Source organism: Protobothrops mucrosquamatus, unplaced genomic scaffold (genome assembly GCF_001527695.2).
Source record: "Protobothrops mucrosquamatus isolate PMUCROS unplaced genomic scaffold, P.Mucros_1.0 scaffold2715, whole genome shotgun sequence".
Classification (NCBI taxonomy): domain Eukaryota; kingdom Metazoa; phylum Chordata; class Lepidosauria; order Squamata; family Viperidae; genus Protobothrops; species Protobothrops mucrosquamatus.
In genome coordinates, this window is record NW_015388758.1 from 37,971 (window position 1) to 62,143 (window position 24,173).

At 44.0% G+C, this 24,173-nt stretch overlaps 1 protein-coding gene across 1 annotated transcript in view; it reads left to right on the plus strand.

Moving 5' to 3' along the window:
* Positions 1 to 7,089: 7,089 nt before the first annotated feature.
* The window catches only part of GALNT1 (polypeptide N-acetylgalactosaminyltransferase 1), a 102,689-nt gene continuing 85,605 nt past the window's right edge, over positions 7,090 to 24,173 (plus strand). The window contains exons 1-2 of the mRNA XM_015825611.1: positions 7,090 to 7,264; positions 9,716 to 9,890. Coding sequence (XP_015681097.1) covers positions 7,126 to 7,264; positions 9,716 to 9,890 — 314 coding nt within the window. The 5' untranslated portion in view covers positions 7,090 to 7,125. The remainder of the gene's footprint in view (positions 7,265 to 9,715; positions 9,891 to 24,173) is intronic.

Consider the following 24,173-nt stretch of genomic DNA (forward strand, 5'->3'; position numbering starts at 1 on the left):
TCTTCTAGTCCAGCCCTCCGCTCCCTGCAGGAGAACCTATACCATCTCAGACAAGTTACTGTCCAGTCTCTTCTTAGAAACCTCAAGTGATTGAGCACCCACTACCTGTTCCACTGGTTAATTGTCCTCACTGTTAGGAACTTTCTCCTTAATTCCAGGTTACTTCTTTCTTTGATCAGTTTCGTGTCCTGCCCTCTGGTGCTTTGGAGAATAATTTGACCCCCTCTTCTTTGGGCCATTCTCTCAAATACTGGAATATTGCTATCATGTCACCCTTATTTCTTCTTTTCTTTAGACTAGCCAAACCCAAATCCTGCAGCCGTTTTTCATATGTTTTTGTCTCCAGGTCTTTGATCATCTTAGTTGCTCTTCTCTGAATTTTTTCCAAGGTCTCAACATCTTTTTTGTAGTATGGTGACCAAAATTGGTTGCAGTATTCCAGATGTGGTTTCAGTAGGGTTTTACAAAAGCGGTACTAATACTTCTATTTGGTCATCTAAGTCATTGATGAAGATATTGAAGAGTACTGGGCCTAAGACGGAGTCTTGTGGTACCCCACTTGTCAGGATCCAGTTATATTTCCTTTCTATCTATCTACTCTGATCTAAAACCAATTCTTACCCTCTCCTGAAGGGGGAGTATGCATGAGGATTTTATTACTTTCATTTCCTCTATCACTACAAAGTAACCTTTTGTTTATTTGCCTCAAGTCTGCTAACTATCACAATGTAACCATTAGCCTTTTATCCCATGCCCCTCTGAACTTCTCCTTGCCGGCCAGCTAGGGAAAGTGTGTGTGTGTGAAAAGATACAGCCTCCGGAATATGGTTTGTTTATCTGTCATCAAAATAAGGTGTGAGGAGCTGTTGAATGATCGTGTACAATAAAGCCGGATTGATGGTATCTTTCCTGGATTTAACACCTAGAAATCTGCTGGTCTGAATCGCCCGGGAGAACTGCGGGGTGGGGGCTGCTTAGGGACACTTTAAAACATCGATTTGTAAGGAAATCCCTCAGATCCTGTCTATTATGCTTACTATTAATTTCTCTTAATAACAGTTCCTGTTGGAAGAGATTGTTTCCAAGAATTCTGCTTTCTTAAGATGTGGATTGAAGTGGTTCCTTACACCACTGCTTACTTCTCTCCATGTGGATGTAGTACCATTGAGGACTACTCGTTGAGTACGGTTTGTCAGCCAGCTACAAATCCATCTGGTGCTGATGTTGTCTATTCCACCTTTTTCTAGCTTACCAGGAGCAGATTGCGGTCTAGTTTGTCAAATACCTTACTGAAATCTAAGTATACTACGTCCACAGCATTTCACTGGTCTACTAGTTTAGTCACTTTATCAACAAATGAAATAAGATTGGTTTGGCATGATCTGTTTTTAACAAACCCATGCTGGCTACCAGTTATAACTTTGTTTGGTTCTAGTTCACAGATCTGCTTTTTGATTACCGTATATACTCGAGTATAAGCCGAGTTTTTCAGCCCATTTTTTGAGCTGAAAAATGCCCCCCTAGGCTTATACTCGAGTCAGCTCACAAAAGAAAAAACTGGGAGCCGCATAATTTGTGCGCACATGCGCGCGCGCGCAGAACAGGAGGCTTGATTTAAAGAGTGGAGCCTAAGGCAAAACTTGCACCGGCTCTGCCCCCCGTCCAGCTCCGTCCTGGCTTCTCCTCCCCTTGGAAAAGACTGCTCTCCCCCCACCCCACGCTCTCCCTCTCTGGGACTTTCTTCTTTCCGCCTTTTGGCGCGAAGGTTCCCAGGGAGCGGAGGAGGAGGCCGACGGGGAGAAGGAGCTGCAGACTCACCTATCTCAGCCTGCTGTGGGAGGCTGGAGTTGAGGCTTCTGGCTCGGCTGCCCAGGGACGGCCCAGGGAGCGATGCCCCTGCCGGCTGCCACCCCCGCTGGACTGGCTCAGGGAGACGCGTGGTCGGCTCGGCTGCCCAGGGAACAATGCTGGTGGCCGCCGCTCGATTCCCCCCTCCCGCCTTTCCAGGCACACCTGGTGGTCCCCGAGCCAGAGGCCTCTCGGGGGAGCTGATAACGCTGGTCAACAGCCAGGCAAGCAGGCAGAGCGCAGCACCAGGGGAGGGGGAGCGAGCGGCGAAGAAGCCGCTGCCGCCGCCGCCGCCCCGCCAGGCAAGCAGGCGGAGCGCAGCACCAGGGGAGGGGGAGCGAGCGGCGAAGAAACCGCTGCCGCCGCCGCCGCCCCGCCAGGCAAGCAGGCGGAGCGCAGCACCAGGGGAGGGGGAGCGAGCCACTCGCTCCCCCTCCCCTGGGTAAATTCGCTCCCCCTCAGCCCGGGTAAATTCGGCCGTATTCTTCAGCCAATTCTTCATGTGATGCTCCAGGTACGGCCCTCCCCCTTCCATTCCCTGCGGCGCTGCGTGTCGAGGCCAGGACGGAATACCCCGGGCCGCCGCAGCCAAGCGCGAGGGGGAACGTATTGATGTTAGACTGATTGGTCTGTAGTTCCTGGATCTGTTTTTTTTTCCTTTCTTGAAGATGGGAACCACATCAGCCCTTTTCCAATCATCAGGTACTTCCCCCGATGCTCCAGGATTTTTGAAAGATATGGTGCAATGGTTCTGAGATAACATCTGCCAGCTCCTTCAGAATTCTGGGATGTAATCTGTCGGTCCTGGTGATTTATATTCATCAAGGTCAGATAGGTGTTCTCTTACCATTTTCTTGCTTACTTTAATTTTTGTTTCTAGTTTATCTTTTGCAGTATTTTTTTTGGTATGTTGTGCTATAATTTCTTTTTGTGTGAAGACTGATGCAAAGAATGAGTTAAGCAGCTCTGCTTTCTCCCTATTGTTTGTTACTTCCTTCCTTGCCATCTTCTCTCTTTAGTGGACCTACAGTTTCCTTGACTTTTTTCTTGTTATTAATATGTTGATTTTTTTTAAATTATCCTTGCTTTCTGTTGCAAGTCTTTGTTCATTCTGAGCCTTTGCTTTCCTGATTTCATCTTTGCATGTTCTGTCTGTCTGCTGATAATCAGCCATAGTTATGTGTCCCTCTTTCCATTTTTTGTACTTGTCCTTTTTGTTTTTCAGTTTGTCTGAGAGATCTTTGTGCAGCCATGCTGGTTTCTTCTTGACTTTCTTGTTTTGCTTTTTCAGTGGTATTGTGCTGGACTGGGCTTTTATGATCACATTTTTCAGAGTTTCCCATGTTTCTTGAGTTGTTTTCCCCTTTAGGATTTTCATCCGTGAAATCTTCCTAGGTTCTGAATTCGTTAAAATCAGCTCTTTTGAAATTTAAAACATTGTTTGAATTATTTTATATTGCTTGTGTTTGTATTATATTGAATTCCAGTATGACGTGGTCACTTTCCCTCAAGGTTCCAGCAACTTTAACTCCCTCTACCACTTCTTCTTTATTAATAAGAATTAGGTCCAGTATAGCTTTACTTCTACTTCCCTCCTCTACCTTTTGGATGACAAAATTATTGGCTAGGTTGGTTAGGAATCTGTTTGATCTCCTGTTCGCTGCAGAGTTTGTCTCCCAACTGATATCTGGGTAGTTGAAGTCTCCCATTACTGCTGTGGTATGCTTCCTACATACATTTGTTAACTGGTTGGCAAAGAGTCCATCTATTTCTTCTGATTGGTTGGGTGGCCTGTAGTATACCCCTATGGCAATGTCATTCCCTCCCCTTTATATTGACCCATATAGATTCTGGAAGACTTTTATCTTTGATCATGTGGATTTCTGTAGATATGTAGTATTCTCTTACATATAGTGCAACTCCCTCTCCTCTTTTTGTAGTTCTGTTTCTTTTGAACAATTTGTATCCATCCATCAGTCCATTCCAGTCATGGGTTTCGTCCCACCAGATTTCTGTAATGCCAACTGTGTCATACCCTCCCTTGTGTACCATTGCTTCTAGTTCACCCTGTGTGTTCCTCAAGCTTTGAGCATTAGTATATAAACATTTAAGATGTTTATGTCTGTCCATGGGTATGTTTCCTGGATCTCCTGATTGTTGTTTGATTTTTTCTTTTTTCTCATCACTCCCTACCTCTTTTTGCTCTTTTGCTCTTTTGCTTGTTACTCAGCCCCAGCCCCTGTAGCCAGCACAAAAGATACCATAGTCAATGATATTAAAGTTTGCTGAGAGATCAAGAAGAGCAAGGATGTTTGCATTACCCCCATCCTGCTCTTGCCAGAGATTATCCACAAGTGTGACTAACAATATAAATAAAGTTTTAATTGTTTAAATTTAGCTGGTTTTCTTAAGAAAATAAGTTATGATACTACATTATAAAAAAAAGAAACATAATTTTGGAGTGATAACAAAATATTATTTATCCCTCAAATTTAGAAGAATTTATGCTATTTCTGACCTAACCAATCCATTGTCATCACAACATCCAACTATGAAGATGCAAGCACACTACTGTAGATATATCAATATTTTACATAGATTAAACCAGGAGTCTTCAAACTTGGCCCTTTTATGACTTGTGGACTTCATCGCCCAGAATTCCTCAGCCAGGCATGTTGGCTGAGGAATTCTGGGAGTTGAAGTCTGCAAGTCATAAAAGGACCAAGTTTGAAGATCCCTGGATTAAACAGAGGTAGCTGAACAGAGGTCAGCTGAAAACTCTATTATGAGCCCAGGGTCATCTATAGCAGGGCTTTTCAACCTTTTCACCCATTGTACCACTTTTAGGATATGGCAATATCCAAGTACCACCAGTCGCCTAGCAAGGTGTCAAAAACTTGACCCAAAAAAAGGGAAAAAGTGATAAAGTACAGCTAGTCCTTGACTTACAACAGTTCGCTTAGTGACTGTTCGAAGTTACAATAGCCTGAAAAAAGTGCCCCCAAGCCACAGCTGAGCAAGACACCTGCCTGCCCACCCAGCAGCGCTCTTCCTCCTGTCCGAGGTTTTCATTGTTGTGAGCATTTCTGTTGAGGATTGGCAGCAGGGGTGGGGTGAGGGGTGTTTGGTTTTTATTCCTCCCGTCTGCTGGGTGGTTGCAGCAGGTTTTGGTCACTTCACATGACCCTGGGACACTGTGACCGTCATAAATATGAATCAGTTGCCAAGCATCTGAATGTAAATCACAAGACCCTGGAGATGCTGCAACATTCCAGCTGATCGGCGCTTCTTCTGGGCTCAGCAGAAGTGCCAGGATCAGCGCTGAGCTCCAGCTGGAGCCTGGTGCTGATCCTGGTGCTTCCGCTGAGCCCTGACAGCCCTGTAGTTTCAGCCATCTCTCGCTCAGGCTTGTGCGGTGCTGCCACTGATTCAGCTCATTCCCCTCCCCCGCTACCACTTTTCTAGGATGGTCGCATATCACCTGCCAGGTGCCAATGTACCCGTACCACTGGTTGAAAAGCCTTGATCTATAGAATGACAATAGCAGCCTTATGGCACTGTATTGCAAAGATCTCTCTTTTGAATGGATATTTGGCATTCTAGTATACATAGAAAAAGAATAGGACTTGCATTACAACACTGCTTTTGCAGTAGGACCTCCCCCCTCCCTTTTCTCACTTGGACTCACCACATGGACCTTTAAAAGTTACCGGTTTACTAATTTAGTCCCTGCAAAGCCCTTGGTTTCTAGCCTTACACCTTAACCACTATACCAGACTAGTTCTCCTTCATACTTGGTATGAAGTATGTTAGGATAGCATATACCAGGTGCAAAAAGTCACCATAATGGTAGCCATTGTTTTCTGTTTTTTAATGTTTTTTTAATGTCAAGTAGAACTTGTTCCTCTTCCATGACATCTTTAAACACACTCTTAAAATGAACTTTTAGGTTCATTGTTCAGAAATATCCTTCAGTATGTCCAACATTAAAATATTTTCTATTTCATTCTGTAATTGTAAGTTAAATTAGAGTGTTCCGCTTTAATTATGATCTTTAGTTTTTTCTAGTGTTAAATTTTTTAAAGAAAATTAAAAACAAAAGTATTTTCCTATGGGAAGGATTTTTTAAAATTAATTCAGTATTCTTATTTCAAATTTACTTGGATCCTCAGTATGTTTGTAATTTTCTAAAATCAAAATACGTGTAGTGACAGGACCATTTTTCATACTTATAACCATGGCAGCATCCCCGTGGTCATGTGATCAAAATTCAAATGCTTGGCAACTGGCTTGTATTTATGACAGTTGCAGTATCTTGGGATCATGTTTTTGAGACCTTACTAATTTAACTGTAGTAATTTCCTTAACAACTATGGCAAGAAGCATCATAAAATGGGGTAAAACTAACTTAACAACTATCTTGCTTAGCAACAAATTTGGGGCTAAATTGTAGTTGTAAATGAAGGTTTACCTCTATTGATTTTTGCTATTTGTTTAAAAACCTTTTTTTAGTTCTTAAAATTGTAATTAAACTTTATTTTGCTAAGAATTGATGGAAACTCATCCATTGCTTTAAACCTGTCAATGTAAAGTTCCTAATAGCTTCAAAGTAATTGCGAGCAATTTCCAAAAATAATTAGAAAAATACATCTTGCAATCTTAGTGTCCTTTCAAAGGTGCTGACCATGATTTGAGCAAAATGGCTATTCTCTTCTCTCCCAGAACTCTATATCCACTGGAGACTACTGTCTTGTAATCTCCACATGAAGAGAAGATGTCTGGAGCACTTATGAATGCTCTGAAGCCATCTCCATGTCCAGAGAGAAATTAATGAAGAACTGGTCTACTCATCAGCTTTTCATTCCACTGAAATCTTTAGCTCTGGTTTTCACAGAGCCATCTTTAGCCCATCATTTCTTCCCTGGAAGTCCAAAATCACATTTTAATTACTGACTTTCACAATGAAATTACAGGTTGTTTTACTATGAGTAGTTACTAATATTGAGAATGGCCTTACACTGATTTAAGTTTCACATTTATAATAAAACTGGAGTGCCTATACTTCAAGCACTCTCCATTTTTAGAGGATTTTTGTAATATGTAAAAATTGGATACCTTTTAATTTGTCTTATGTTTTGAGCATAATGCTTTATTATTCCAATCATTTAATATTTTCCTCCTTTTTCTATAGATGTAGAATATGATGGCTGATGTGTGATCCAAGAAGCGCTATTAAAACAAATATAAAAATAAGTATATATTAAAGTTAAAAGTGTCATGAGGAAATTTGTATATTGCAAAGTGGTCCTTGCCACTTCATTGGTTTGGGTCCTTTTGGATATGTTTATGTTACTTTACTTCAGCGAATGCAATAAATGTGATGAAAAAAAAGAGCGAGGACTTCCACCAGGAGATGGTAAGTATTATCTTAGAGCTTTCAGGGTCCAGAGTTGGAAAAAAATGACAGTGATTCAGAATTATAAAATATTACTGTAAGGTGGTTGAACTATTAAGAGAAAAGCATGTTTGCTTTCATTAAAAGTGATCTAGATCAGAATAATTGTGAGGTAGATCTCCTCCAATCATAATGTATCACAAACTGAATTCCATTCTTTTTCAAAAGTAATTCAGCATGAATGGAGCAGCTTTGTTTGTATCCTGCCTTTATTTCTTTGAAAGTAGCGCAAGTTGGCAAACATACCTAAATACTCCTCCTATTTTCTCCACAACAACAACCTATGAAGTGAATTGGACTGAGAAAGAGTGATTGATCCAAGATAACCCAGCTGACTTTCATGATTAAAACTAGATCAAAGTCTCCTGCTTTTTAGCTTGGTGCCTTAACTACTAGACCAAACTGACTTTCTGAAGAAATGAAAAAAAGAAAAGAAAAATAGTCTTGGATATATAATTGGTTGCAAAGCTGTCAGAGACTGTGTTTTGTTGCAGTGGATATGTTACGCCTTGCAGGTGCTTGAGGAAGAGGAAGGGAAAATGGCAAAATAAGCTTTGCAGAGGCAAGTTGATTTTGAATTTGAGCTTTCAATTGAAGGAGAGATGGAAATTTAAACAGTGTTCACTATTGAGATTTGTGTGATTCTGGCTTCTTGCCATGAAGTTTTTACTTGTGGATAGTGAAGTGGGAAGTCAAATGGGAATAAAGCAATTTCTTCTTTCCCTCCTGTCTTCTCAGTAATGGTGGATAATTACATGTAATCCTCAACTTATGACAACAATTGGGATTGAAATCATGGTAGTTGAATGAAGCAATTGTTGAGTGAGCCATATGATTGCTTTACCAAACAATTGAACTCCTACTTGTGGTTGTTAAGTATTATGCAGGTTGTTAAGTGGACAGAGTCTCAGGTAAGAGGCTGAGGTAGAGGAGACCCTGGAAGGCTCTGCTCAAGAGCTGAAAATCCTCCCTTTCAAAATCCAGATACTCATTTGCAGCCTACTCTGCACCTTCCAAGGCCTCTTCCGCCCTTCTGAAGCTTGATTTAGACTTGTCTGCAGCAGAGTAGGTGTCAATGCGTACCTATGCTGTGAAGAGGTTGATGGGTAAGCATAGGTTGCAGACAGGCTGATGTGCACACCTTCAAATCTCGACTACTCATTGTGTAGAGGTGCTCATTCTGCATACTGATTGGTTGATCCTACTTTCTGTTGGGAGGCTTTGTTTGAGTACCCCTAGTAACCCATTAACATTTGCAGAAGTATAAATGCAGCAGTTATGCAACCGTCTCCAAATAACAGATGTATACTTTCCCTGATTTGCAGTGACACAAAAACTTAATCATGGCTTAAGGCACTCCACACTTCTTACTTTACTATGCTCACTGTCCACTCTCTGCTTGGATTTTGGCTCCCTCTTGTCTATGGGTACTGACTGAAAGAACAGCTTAACTCTATGCATGGAAAAGAATTATTTCAGTAGGGTGTGGAAACAAAGTTGAATTTTTCAGAGTTTGAAAACCTGAAAACTCTTCCCTCTTCAAGCAACTTGTTTAGCCAACCCCCAGAAATGAGAGAGAGTCCCCTTGGCAGGTAGTGCAATGTTTAATGACAGATCAGAACTGCCATATTTCCAAGTCCGTCATAATTCTGGAAGGCTGTTGAATGAAAGGTCATAGGTTGTGGACTACTTACCTGTATAAGCATTGAGAAGCTAAAATGTTTACTGGAGGCTATTGTGATTTAATTTTAATTTTGTTATTGTCTCCTTTATCCTCAAAAAGAGGTCTAACTGCTTGCCAACATTTTTACAAGCCATGATAGAGAAATAGGTATCTGGGAAAATCCGTCACAATTTTTGATATAATGGAGAACAACTTCATTACAAACATGATATCTTTGAAGTGATTGCTTTCTGCATTGCAAGTGCTTTGGATTTTGTGGTTACCAGCCTCAGCCAGTTTTGAGTAATCTTCTATATAAGTCAGTTCACTCTGTGGCACTAACCTATAGCAAGTCATACCTTTGGGGCAACTCTGAGCAGATTGTGAGTGATTAGAACAAAAAATACAGCCTAGCCCTAGAGCATATTTTTCATCAAATATATTCAGCTTAGAATATTCTCAAATGGCATTCTGGTCAGTTATATGACCCAGTGTATATCTGTAATGAACAGATATGAGAGAACCACACTTATAGATATGCAGCCACTCTATATGGCTCCTATGAAGAATTAATGTTTGCATTTTCCTCCAAAATTCTTTTTATCCAGTTTCAAGATTTATTTCATATAGCTTTCTTAACCTCAGTGCTGCATAATTCTCCAATATGTATTAAAGGTTGTATTGTAGTATATTAAATACAGATATTGTGGTCCTTTTAAATTGTTTAGTTATGATAATGTTTTTATTAGTTCCAGAATTGGTGCAAAAACCTCATGAAGGTCCAGGAGAAATGGGGAAGCCTGTTGCCATTGCTAAAGAAGACCAAGAGAAAATGAAGGAAATGTTTAAAATCAATCAGTTTAATTTAATGGCCAGTGAAATTATTGCACTCAACAGATCTTTACCTGATATTAGGCTGGAAGGGTAAGTGTATTTATTTTACACACAGTGAGATGGATGTTTTCAGAATAAAATAAAAAGTTTGATTTTTTTATTTGGAATGAATGTGCATCGGATGGAACATTGGAGTACACTAAAGAGCACAATTTTCTTTTTTTCCCTGGGAAATGAAGCAACCTAAAGATACTCCTCTTATCCCTAGTTAGAATAAAAGAATAAAAAGACATTTCTATCTCCTTAGCATAACTCAGTGTCCAGTTAAACCAACAGCAGCATCCTGGAGACCATCATTTCTCCAGTACAGGAGATGGAGAATCCACCAATGGGTTTTCTCTGTCTGCCTGCTCTTGAGACCAAGTAGCCAAACTTGACACGCCCCCTCTTGCTAGAGATCCAGTCTTAACTTGGTCTCAGCTCTTGAAGACGTATCAGGTTTGGCTCTCAGCAGATAGCAGGTTAGAAAACTCCATTGGTGAATTCTCCTTTCCTCAATATTTGGCTAAAACAATAATTTGGAACTCCCTTTAACAAATTTAACAAAATTCCCTAACTCAATCGTGATTTGAGGTGTGTTGGGGGAGGGGGGAGGTCTTTGCAGCCTTCCTGCTTCCAGTTCCCCAGGGCTCTGGGGAACAACTTCCAAGCAGGGGCTGTTTGGATCGTATCACATTCTTCCCCCCCCCTTTTTTTCCCTTCCGTTCTTGGTGCTACCGGGCACAATTTCAGGCTGCAGGTCTGAAATTCAATTTTGAATTCAGACCTTCGGAATATCCCAGGCAGCCGAGAACAGCCGCGGACGCCATTTTAGTTGCCGGTAAAGGCAACGAAGCTAATTCAAGCCTCGTTTTTGCCTGCCATTCAGAGGCAACTTTGTGGAGCGAAATTCAGTCTCGCTTTTGCCTACCGTTCGGAGGCAAGTTTACGGAGCGCATTTTCGACGCAGCGCTTAGTGCTGCCACCGCGTTTGCCCCAGCTCCAGGACCTTCTTTTTTGAGGCCGCAGAGACCGTTCTCAGTGAGAACAAGTCGTGGCCGCCATTTTGGGACCGCCGACAAGGACGAAGAGCTGCGAACGGCCTTTTCTTTGGTGTTCCTAGCGCTCTGTTCCATTGGTAGCTCAGTTGACACAGTCCTTTTCAGGGCCTTAATTTCCAATTTTGCTGCCCTCCTCTGGGCATAAATTGTGAGTTCATCCCTGACGGCCGCCATCTTAAACGCCACGTGGGGGCTTCTTTAGGCCCAACGAGGCCTACTCACAGTAGTTGGGCTGCCATTTTAAACGTCACGTGGGGGCTTCTTTAGGCCCATCAAGGCCTACTCACAGTAGTTGGCCTGACATAGGCCGCATCTGGGGTGTGTCTCTCTGTATCACACATCACTCTCTGCAATACAAATACAAATTGGGTAGCCTCCAATTGAGCCTGAATTTCCTTGCCAGGACCCCTTTTTTTCGTCTCAGGCCCTCTGCGCCCTCTTTGGGGCTTTTCCTTTTTGCTGGTGCACATTGACTGGCCACCTAAGGCCTCCGGGCGGAGCCCAGAGCGGGTCCCCAACCGTGCCTTTGGCATCTGACTCAATTGCCGTGACCAAAGCCCAGATAGAATTATTTTCTGGTCAGGTGAGCAGTCTTGTTACTTGTTCCAATTTCGCTTCCGCCAACTGCTTGCCTGCCAGAGCTTCGTTCTCAGTTTTTCTGAGACTGCTCACCCAGGATGGAGGACTCACCGTTGCCTCAACCCATGAGCACTGCCTCCCCATCCTCTAGTTACGGCCAGCACAAATCCTCTAAACAGGAGGCGGCAGGCAAGCCCAAATCTAAGGCCAAAACCACACTCAAGAAGCCTTCTAAGTTGGCGGAAAAGCAAGCCAGCCGTAGGCACCAGGCTGTGGAGAAGGAGTTCTCCAGAGTGCAGAGACAGGTCGGACTGGAGACGGATCAAATGGCGGCCTCTGAATTTGACCTTCCTTTAGGCCCTTCAACCTCGGCCCAAGGTGTGTGGTCTCTCACAGGGATCGTATCACATTCAGCTCCCCTTCTGTATTGGCTCAACAGACAACAACGGCCTCAGGCCCAGTCCCAGAGGTCACACTCAGTTCCCCTTCTGTATTGGCTCAACAGACAACAATGGCCTCAGGCCCAGTCCCAGAGGCCACCTTCACTCCTACGGCCGCAGGACTCAGGGGTCCGGACATCGGAGACATTTTCTCCGACGGCCGTCTTGAGGCCTTACTATCTAAGATTGTGGACCGTGCTCTAGCGGAAAGGTCCTTTCCTCCGTCTGTGCAAGGGGCTTCCACATCGACCATGCCACCGTATGTTCCCTCCACGGGATTTCCTATTCCTCTGGAGCCGACATCTCCTGCACACTCTTCCATGAGTGGATACTCATCTCCGCAAGGTGAGGAGCAGCCGGAATTTAATCTATGTGAGGAGGAGGAACTTCCACCTGAACCCTCCCCATCGGGAGGTCTGTTCAATCCAGCCCTTTTTCTTCCCCTACTTCGCAAGGCCACATCAACGGCAAACATAGGGTCCGATCAGTTCCCTCAGCCACAGGCAACTTCTGAGTCCAGTCCAAATCCAATATTTTTTGAAACGGTGGCAGCCCAACATCACGTTCCATGTCCCTCTATTTTTCTCAACGGGATCAAAAAACAATGGGCCTCCCCTTCCTCCTTCCCTTCTGTAAGTGGGTCTGATAGAAAGATTTTCAGCACCTCCACAGATCTCACTGATGCCCTAGAGGTCCCCAAGGTTGATGAAGCCTGGACCCCTCTGGTTTCCCAGACCGCGGTTGCGGGAGACATGTTGGAAGCGCTTAAAGCGGACGACAAAAAATGGACCCAGACCTTTCGGAAGACCCATCAATCAGCAGCATGGGCAATTAAAACGGCCACTTGTGCGTCCTTTTTTGTGCGTACCACCCTTTTATGGCTGCGTCAGCTTCAGGCCAGGGTTCCTGCTGAGGACATTAGCACCCATCAGGACCTAAGCAAAATGGTGGCGGCCACTGAGTACGCTGCGGACGCAACGCTCCAGTCGGCCAACTTTGCTTCTAGGTCTCTGGCATCCAACATTACAGCCAGGAGGATGCTTTGACTGAAACACTGGCAGGCCAATGCCAAAGCCAAATGGCGTCTTGCGACTGCTCCATATCTGGGCAATAATCTTTTTTGGGGAGGCCCTGGCCCCGTACCTTGTGGAGAACAAGGACAAGCGGAAGGTCATGGCCCACTTGGACAAACGGGCTGACAAACATCCCGCTCCCTATTTCCGCAGGCAGTCCTTTCGGCCAACCGCAGGCCCATCAGTCTCTCAGCCTTCCCGCTCATACACACCCAGACAGGGTAGGCCGTACGACTGTCCGTATGACAGGCCAGGCTTTTGGTCCAGACAGCAGAGTCAATCTAAGCGGCCATTTCGAGAGGCAGGACGCCCCTACAGGAGGTCCAAGTGACTCTTACACTGCACTTCCCATCGGAGGAAGGCTGGCCCACTTCTTCCATCAGTGGGAACTCACTTCCACGGACACCTGGGTCTTACAAACTATCCAGTTTGATCTGTCTCTGGAATTTCTGGCCAGCCCCCCAGACCGATTCATCACCTGTTCTGTTTCCCGGGATCCACTCAAACAAGGACTCATGCAGGAGGCCATTCAACATCTTCTAGAGATTCAGGCCATAGAACCGGTACCACCGGACCACAAGGGAGGGGGATTCTACTCCATCCTCTTTGTGGTCCCCAAGACCTCAGGGGGATGGAGAGCGATCCTGGACCTCAAGGGTCTAAACTATTACATCACTTACAAAAAGTTCAAGATGCAATCACTCCAGTCCATTCTGGGGGGCATCAGACAAGGAGACTTCCTGGTGTCAATAGACCTTATGGAAGCGTACCTCCACATCCCCATCCATCCAGCTCACCGATGGTTTCTCAGGTTCTGTTACAGGGGCAGGCATTTCCAGTACAAGGCCCTTCCTTTCGGCCTCTCCTCGGCACCCAGGGTGTTCACCAAGATCCTGGCCGTACTAGCCGCCCACTTGAGGAAGGTACCAATATGCGTCCAGTGTTACCTGGACGACATCCTGATCCAAGCGTCATCCTTCCAGGCAGCTCAGGCGGACCTGAAACTTACCATTCAGGTCCTCCAACAACATGGTTTCTTGGTCAATTTCCAAAAAAGCCAGACGGTTCCCTCATCCAGGCTTCCGCACCTGGGAGCCGTCATAGACACCACAAACTGTATGGTCTATCTCTCCCAGGAGCGGGTGATCAGCATCAGAGACCTGGCTCGTCGGGTGTACAGGGACCGTCCCGTGCCACTGGTCCTACTTTCCCAACTGTTGGGAAAGATGGTCTCTTGCATAGCCATAGTTCCCTGGGCCAGGCTCCATTTGCAGGATCTCCAATGGTTCCTCCTACCATTTCAGCGGGTGAATGCCAGCGCTTCCAACCATCGGGTCAGGGTCCCGGTTCACATTCTCAGGTCCCTGCGCTGGTGGTTCTCACAAGCGGTGACCAAGGGGTCACCCTTCAAGGAACCGGACCGCATCACCATTACAACAGACGCCAGTCTATTCGGTTGGGGAGCCCATCTACAGTCTCAGTTTGCGCAGGGCCGTTGGTCACACACAGACTTGAGGCACAATATCAATTGGCTGGAGCTCAGGGCCATCCACCTAACTCTTTGCCAATTCAGGCACTGTATCAGGGGACGTCACGTGCTGATCCTTTCAGACAACGTGGCATCCAAGGCACATGCCAATCATCAAGGGGGCACCAGGTCCAGGTCTCTCATGTCCGAGGCACAGCTCCTGGGTTCCTGGGCAGAGGCCACCCTGGCCTCTCTCAGGGCTGAACACATCTCGGGGGTCAAGAACCGGCAGGCAGACTTTTTGAGTCGCTCCATGGTGGACCGCTCGGAGTGGGGGTTGTATCCGGATCTGTTTTCCGAGATCTCCCACAGGTTCGGCCATCCGATCCTCGACCTGTTTGCGTCATCAACCAATGCCCAGCTCCCCGGGTACTACTCCCACTATTTTCTTCTAGGGGCGGAGGGGACGGACGCCTTGCGGGTTCCGTGGCCATAAGGTCTCCTCTATGCTTTCCCTCTCCTCCCGCTCATACCGGTGACCATCCGCAAACTGCTCCAGGAGCAGGCGGAAGTGATCCTCATGGCCCCGTACTGGCCACAGAGGCCGTGGTTTGCCGACTTGGTGAATCTTTCCCGGTCTCCTCCGTGGAAGATCCCTCCACATCGCAATTACCATGATTCAGGCCTCTTGTCGCCCAGCAACCAATCGCATTTATGATTCTACTTGGAAAAATTTTTGCCATTCGTGTAGAAGGCGACAACTGGATGTCTACAAATTGACCATCCCTCAGATCGTAGTTTATCTTCTGGACAGTCTGGACAGAGGCTTGGCCCCTGCGACTATTCGCAGACAGGTGATGGCCCTGTCAACATTACTCACTTGTGTGGATTCAGTTCCCTTAGCTCACCATCCTAGGATTCGCACCTTCATCAAGGGTGCGTGCAACACCAGGCCTCCCGTGGTACACAGGTACCCCTCTTGGGAATTGCTTCGCGTCCTTCGCGCTCTAACAAAACCACCTTTTGAGTCCATAGCTACTATTCTGTTGCGGAACCTGTCTCTTAAGGTCGCGTTCTTAATCGCCATCACGTCAGTCAGACGTATCTCTGAGCTGGCTACTCTCTCGGTCAGGAATGACCTTTGTATTTTTCACAGCGATAGGGTGGTCCTGCGTCTGGACCCAGCCTTCGTGCCCAAGGTCAACTCGCTCTTTCATAGGGCATAGGAAGTCATTTTGCCAAATTTTTGCCCCAATCCTTCTCATGACTTGGAGCGACAGTGGCACACACTGGACGTCCGCAGGGCACTTTGGCGTTACATGAAGCACACGGAGCCCTTTCGTAGATCTGAGGCTCTATTTATCTCCTTCCGTCCAGCTTCTTTGGGACAGGTGTCCGCTGGCACTATTGGCAGGTGGATCAGGGCCTGTATCGCGGAGGCGTACCAGTCCTCTTCCCTGCCGGCTCCAAGTCATCTTACTGCCCATTCCACTCGCAGTGCTGCGACCTCTGTGGCATGGGCCACTCAGGCGTCCATCGAGGAGATTTGCAGGGCTGTGACATGGTCCTCGCCCTCCCCGTTTGTACGCCATTACAGGATTGACAGGTTCGCTTCTGCGGATGCCTCCTTTGGTCGGAGGGTCCTTCAGCAGGTGGTCTCCTGGGACATTGTTCCGGCCTTATCTGTTTCCCACCCATCGGGACAGTGAGGCTTTGGTATCTCCCATTGGTGGATTCTCCATCTCCTGTACTGGAGAAGGGGCGTTGTCTTACCTGAACGCCTTTTGTCAGTATGGAGATGGAGAATCCACACGCACCCTTTAGGTCAGTCAGGCCGAATTTAAGGGATTGAGAGCCAACACCTCGTCCACCTTCAGCCACTTTCGCCCTCGTTAAGACTGGATCTCTAGCAAGAGGGGGCGTGTCAAGTTTGGCTACTTGGTCTCAAGAGCAGGCAGAGAAAACCCATTGGTGGATTCTCCATCTCCGTACTGAGAAAAGGCGTTCAGGTAAGACAATGCCCCTTCTCCACCACAAGACAGTGGTCTTCCCAAACAGATTTCATCAGTAAAGTTCAAGTTTTGTGAAGCTGCCTAGTACTTCCCTCCATCACCAGATGTATATCATAACAGGTTTATTTGTTGTCCCAAATCAGAGCAGGAGAAATCATTGACATTTGATTGCCATCAGGGCCATATAGTAAGAAAAGTTGATAGAACTGGCAGAAAAGTTCTTACAAGCAACTATTTTCTTCATGATACTCCACATCATAACTATCTATATTGTATTAGTTCCTTGGTAATCCAATTATTTCTTTAAATGAAATAATGTCTTTATGTGAAAATGTATTAAATGAATAGACAATCCCAGGACTCTTTGAGAAGATTTAATTTTAATTTTAAATTTTGTTTTTTAAATTAATTTTATGGTACATTTGTAATGAATTTGGATTTCTTGCCAAATATAAAAAAATAGTTCAAAAGGGACTGCATTTTCTCTACGACCATTGTACAGATCACTACAATTAACATATGAAAAACAAAGCTTCTGTCAACTGCATCAGTTTTAGATCCTCAACTTAATTGAGAAATGAAAATTGCTTTTTTCATTTAACTAGGTTATTTTTATTTGATCACTGATTTGAAATTATTTGAAGATTTTATTTAAGCCTCTAAATAGGTGAATAGTTAGCAATGTTAGCCTAGAAAATTTAATATTGAATAGAGAATTGTTACACAGAATGAAAAAAATCTTTAGAATATATAAATGCATATAGTCAATTTATCACTTCTTGGAATCTATGGAGATTTAATACTAGTAAGTCTTTTTTTAATATTACAATATACAAGTTTAATTGAATTTACTTTGACATGTTTGAATTTTGTTTTGAATGAAGCTTGAAACTTATGAAAAATGCACCATTCCATAATTTTACTGTTTCATAAAAATAGCAGGCAAAATGTTAATATTGAAAGAATACAAAATAACAGAGTTGGGAGACCTTCAAGGTCTTCTAGTCCAGTGGTTCTCAACCTGTGGGTCGGGACCCCATTTGGGGTTGCTCGACCATTTCATGGGGGTCGCCAAGCAAGGCTGTCTGCCATTTTTTTTGTCCACCATTTTTTTTCCCCTTTTCCGGCGGGTGCCTTACCTCCCTTGGGCTGGGCCAGCTGGTGGTTGGCCTGCTCCGTCTCTGCCGCTTGCCAGCTACGCCTCGGCCGGCGCAAGGGGCGGAACCACGCATGCGTGGCACTCCCGGGCAGGGAAAGTCCTCGACTTACGACCGGTTGGGTAGTCCTCGACTTACGACCGGTTTAGTCCTCGACTTACGACCGGTTTAGTCCTCGACTTACGACCGGTTTAGTCCTCGACTTACAACCGGTTTAGTCCTCGACTTACGACCGGTTGGGGTCGTGGCATTAAAAAGGTTGAGAACCACTGTTCTAGTCTAACCCCCTGCTCAAGCAGGAGATCCTATATATTCCTGACAAACAATGTCTAATCTCTTCTGAAAAACCTCCAGTGAAGGCAAGTTGTTTCACTGATTAATTGTTCTCACAGTCAGGAAATTTGTTTTTAGTTCTTGCTTGGATTTTGTTGCATGAGAAACAAATCAATGTAGTATTAAAACTAAATTATATGTTTTGACTTTGTCCTTCAACTCTTCCCAATTGCCTAGTCTACCCATCTCTACCCTTTTGACTGCCTCACACCCTGCCTTGAGTTACCCTCAAAGACACAAAAGGTGCAATGTAGCTTTGGGGCTACAAGAAGCCTCTGAATCACAGTGCAGCATGAAGTCCTTCACAGTGCAATGCCCAGCCCAGCAACATGGTGCAAAGGGGCTTCTTGGTGCACTGTGGCTCTGGGACTGCAAGAAGTCTCTGAGTCACACCACAGTGCAAAACCCAGCCTAATAGTGTAGTGCAAAATTGCAGCTTCCTGAGAAGGCACAGTTGCCCCAGCCACAGTTGCTCATGTCACCCTATCATCCGAGGCCTCTGGTACTCTGTACTTTGCCATGCCAGCTGACCTTCACTGTTTTCTTGTTGGCCGTACTGACAAGGTGTGTCCAACCAGGCCCTTTGCAGAGCAGCTGTTGGTTATATGAGGCCAATATCCTCAGGTCTTGTAAGAACATTGTCATGTGCGACCTAGGAAAGAAAACTTGTGCAGGTGCCTTGCAAAGGGCTGATCGAATAAGCTTGGGCACTTCTGGGAGAATATAACAAAGTCAACAAAGGTTTATAGAGTGCAGGGAGCCAAAAAGGCATATGGGGGAGATAGGCAGGTGGAGTTGAAACCCCATTCAGGTTGATGGCCAAGTGCCCAATTTTTATCATGTGACTACAGGGACAATGCTGTAATTTTGAGAATCAGTCATAAGTACTATTTGTTCAGTGCTGCCATAATTGAACAGTTGCTGAACAAATTGTCAAAAGTCAACTACCTGTATAGATTTTACCTAGAACGTTTTCTATCTTAACTTATTATTATTAGCTCATCTTATCAGAAGGGCTTTAAACTAAAATTGAAAGTGCGTGACCAATCTTCACATCCATTAGGACCTAATTCAAAGCAAAAACCACTCGATAACCAATCAAATATGGAGGCAAGGAATAAAGAGAAAGAAGAAAAACTCAGATACAAAGTGGGAGTTGTAGAAAGCATACCCAGGGTCAGCCACAAAGAACTTAAATGCCAAAACTTAAACTAATGCTCAAGGTTTAGGAAACAAACAGGGTGAACTTGAAATATTAGTACAAGAGGGCAAGTATGATATAGTTGCCATTACAGAAATCTGGTGGAATGAAACTCATGACTGGAATGTACTGATAGAAGATATAAACTATTCAAAAGAAATAGACCTAACAAAAGAGGGAGGTAGACTTGCATTGTATATTAGAGATCACTTCCTCTCTGTAGAGATGCACTCAACAAAGGTTGAAAACCTTGTAGAATGCACATGGGTCAACATAAAAGGAAAAAAGAATGACATTGCCACAGGTGTATACTACAGGCCACTCAACCAAGCAGAAGAAATAGATGGACTTTTTGCTAACCAGTTAATCAACAGGAAACACACCACAGTAATAACAGGGGACTTTAATATCAACTGAGAGACAAACTCTGCAACTAATGGGAGATTGAACAGATTCCTGACCCACCTAACTGACAATGTCATCACCCAAAAAGTAGAGGAGGCAACTAGAAGGACAGCTATACTGAACTTTATTCTTATCAACAGAGAAGAAATGATAGAGGGGACTGAAGTTGCAGAAACTTTAGGGGAGCGTGACCACGTCATTTTAGAATTCAATATAAAACAGACACAAGCAACAGAACATAATCAAATCAGTGTCTTAGACTTTAAAAGAGCTGATTTTAACAAACTCAGACAGAGCTTGGGAAGGACCCCATGGATTCAAATCTTAAAGGGAAAATCAACTCAAGAAGCTTGGGAAACTCTGAAAAATATGATTATAAAAGCCTAGATCCACTGGAGAAGGAAATGGCAACTCACTCCAGTATCTTTGCCATGAAAACCCCATGGACAGTACCAAAAGGCAAAAAGAAAGCCTGGAGGAACATTGTCCATGGGGTCACGATGGGTCGGACACAACTTTGCAACTAACAACAACAGTTCAATAAGAAAAAAAGACAGCATAGTTAATAAAAAATAACTGAAAGATAAACTGAAAGACAAAGGGGATAAGTATGAAAAATGGAAAGAGGGACACATAACTAAGGCAGAATACCATCAGATAGCGAGAACCTGCAAAGATGAAGTTTGGAAAGCTAAGTCTTTGAACAAAGTAAGAGTTACAACAAATATCAAAAACAATTTAAAAAGTTTCTTTCAACACGTTAAAAAAAACACCCCAAAAGTCAAAGAAACAATTGATCCACTAATGGGAAAAGATGGCAAAAAATAACGGGCAATAGAGGGAAAGCAGAACTACTTAATTCATACTTTGCATCTGTCTTCATACAAAAAGAAAACAACTCAACTTATCAAAAACAGAACCATAAATGATAGGTTAGGAATGCAAATTGAAATATGCAAAAATAAAATAAGAGAATGCCTGTCAGCTCTAGATAGATTCAAATCACTGTCATTCAAATCCTGATGGACTACATCCCAGAGTTCTGAAGAAACTGGCAGACATGATTTTAGAACCATTGAAACACATCTTTTAAAGTTCTTTGAGCAGCGGGAAACTTCCTAAGGATTGGGAAAGAGCTGATGTGGTCTCCATCTTCAAAAAAGGGGAAAAACACAATGAATCCAAGACAATACAGACCAATCAACCTGACATCAATACCTGGGAAGATCTTGGAAAAGATAATCAAGCAACAAATCTGCAAACACCTAGAATCAAACAAAGTTATAATCAATAATCCAATATGGTTTATCAAAAATAGATCATGCCAAACCAATCTTATTTCATTCTTCGACATAGTGACCAAATTAGTAAATCAGCGAAATGCTGTTGACATAGTATACTTAGATTTCAGTAAATCATGTGATAAAGTAGACCACAATCATCTTCTTGGCAAGCTAGTAAAATGTGGGATAGATAGCACCACCACCAGGTGAGTGTGTAACTGGCTGATAAATCATACTCAACGTGTAGTTCTCAATGGAATGACATCCACATGGAGGGAAATACGTAGTGGGTATCCCAAGGTTCTGCCTTAGACCCAGTACTCTTCATATTGTCATAAATTATCTAGATCAGGACTTTTCAACCTTTTCACAGATTGTACCACTTTTAAGACATGACAATATTCGAGTACCACCAGTGCTTGGCAAGATGTCAAAAACGTGATGACTAAAAAAGGGGGGGATTTGGGGTTTTACTGGTTAGATTCATTTGTTATAGAACTGGCTAGTTTATACTATTATGGAAAAGTAAAAAGTTGAGGTTTGATGTTAATGCATCATTCTTCTGCAACAGAGGAAGTTGGAAGTAAATGCCTTTTCTTTTTCCCTTCTCCCCCTCACTTTTTTCCCCTTCTTCCTCCCCACTGTCCTACTATTTACTTTTGTATTTTTGTATTTTATTCTATAATCTATAAAATGTTATAAATATTTTAAAAAAGGAAAAAAGTATCGGTTTTAATTTCTTCGGTGGCAGTTCTTTTACTGAATCACTTTCTCTTTGCACTGACAAATGTATGATGAATTTATCCATAGTTATTAATATGCACCACTACCTTTGTGGTCAGCCCTTCTTCCCCTCTCCTTCTCCTCTCTCTTTTTACTCCCTGCCTGCTGGGCTCTCCTTCCACAGCTTCTCCTTCCCTGTTTCTTCTTCCTCCTTGTGTGCTGGGTTCTCCTTCCACAGTTTCTTCTTCCCTGTCTCTTTTTCCTCCCTGCCTGTTGGGCTCTCCTTCCACAACTTCTTCTCTGTCCCCTTCTCTTTCTCTGTTGTCTTTTTTTCCCTCTCCCGCCAAAACCTCCTTTTATATCCTTTCCTCTCTCCCCCCCTTTTCCCTTCGGCACACCTCCAGCTAATTTCTCTCCTCAAGGCTATGCTTCTCCGTCTCTATTTCTCTATCCCCTTCTCTTCCCCCCCCCTTGTCTTTTTCCCCCTCTCCTTTTCTCACCAAAACCTCCTTTTATATCCTCTCCCCCTGTCATACTTTTCTCTTTAGTGCACCTCCAGCTATGCACTGCTTCTGGAAGCACTGATCAGCTGGAGTCCGATGTTGATCCTGGGCATTTTCTGAGCCCCAACAGCCCTACAGAAGGGCCGATTAGCTTGTAGCCGCACATGCTGATCCTGGGGTTTCTGATGAGCCCCGACAGCCTTGTAGCTCCATCTGTTTGTCCCTCAGGTTTGTGCGACTCTGCTGTCACTTCAGCTCATTCTCCTCCCCTGCTATACTTGTCTAGGATGGTTGTGTACCACCTGCTAGGTGCCAAAGTAACATGTACCACCAGTTGAAAAGCCCTGATCTAGATGAGGGAATTGAAGGGGAACTCATCAAATTTGCACATGACACTAAGCTGGCAGGAATAGCCAACACCCTAGAACAGGGCTTTTTAATCTTTTCCCAGATTGTACCAGTTTTAGGATATGACAATATTTGAGTACCACCATTGCTTAGCAAGGTGTCAAAAACTTGATGACTAAAAAGGGGGGGGGGATTTTGGGTTTTACTGATTAGATTCATTTGTTATAGAAATGGCTAGTTTATAATATTATGGAAAAGTAAAAAGTTGAGGTTCAATGTTAATGCTTCCTTGTACTGCAACAGAGGAAGTCTGTTCTTTTTCCCTTCTCCCCCTCACTTTTTCTCCCTTTTTCCTCCCCACTGTGTCTTACTATTTGCTTTTGTATTTTTGTATTTTATTCTATAATCTAATAAAATATTACAAACTGTAGGAAAAAAGGAAAAAATACCAGTTTTAATTTATTTGGTGACTGTTCATTTTCCCTTTGCACTGACAAATGTATGATGAATTTATTCATGTTTATTAATATGCACCATTACAGCTAGCTCAGGGGTCTTCAAACTTGGCACTTTTAAGACTTGTGAACTTCAATTCCAGTGGCTGGTTGAGGAATTCTGGGAGTTGAAGTCCACAGGTCTTAAAAGTTGCTAAGTTTGTAGACCCCTGAGCTAGCTGGTCGGCCCTTCTTCCTCTCTCCCTTCTGAGCTATTTCCAGTGTAGTAAGAATGCACCCCCCCATCCCTGTACCCTTAAAGACACAGGAATCAAATGCAAAGCAAGAAAGGCTCACAAAATAAAGAAACATATAAACTCCAGGGTTTTTTTTTCTTTAAGCTGCCTCAGGCATGTCACAATGTTGCAACCCAAGACTGAAAGGCTCTGGCAATTGCGAAAAGCTTTAGCCTTAAATTAAGCCTGTTTACCTTCAAAGAAAACTTTCAAAAACCATAGACAGACTCAAGATAAGGGGGTAAAACTAATTACATTTGTTTAAAAGGATACGGAAGTCAACACTTAGGACTCATTGCTAGCCTAAAATACAGACTAAAATATTCCAGTAACCAAAGCACACAAACCTCTGAATTACAAAACGCTGTAAAAACTGTACAAAAATCCTTATGGTAACCCAATCAAGCTGCCAGCTGATCCAGAACTAAATAAACCCACCTCCTTTCCAACATGCTTGTCTGCCAGCTTCAGTGCTGAGTGCATTCTCCTGGCTGGAGAAAATGAACCAGGGGACCCTTTCTTCCAGCAACAGCTGCTACTTCTTCCCTGTCCCTGTTTCCTCCCTGTCTGCTGAGCTTTCCTTTTTCCCTGTTGTCTTTTCCCCCCTTTACTGCCCAAACCACCTCCATTTATAGCCTCCCCTCTCCTCCCCCCTTTTCTTCAGTTCACCTCCAGCTCCATGCTGTTTCCAAAAGTGCCAAACAGCTGGAGCCCTATTGGCTCCTGGGGCTTCTGCCGAGCCCAGACAGTCCTGCACCTGCAGCTGCCTCTCCCTCAGGCTTGGGTTGTTTCGGCTCATTCCCCTCCCCCATTACACTTCTCTAGGACAGTCGTGTATCACTTGCCACGTGGCAAAGTACCACAGGTGGCATGCGTACCACCGGTTGAAAAGCCCTGCCCTAGAAGTCAAGCTCAAGATCCAAAAAGATTTTAATAGATTTGAACACTGGGCCCTAGCTAACAATGAAATTCAACATTGATAAAAATAAGGTTTTACACTTAGGCAAGAAAAAACAAT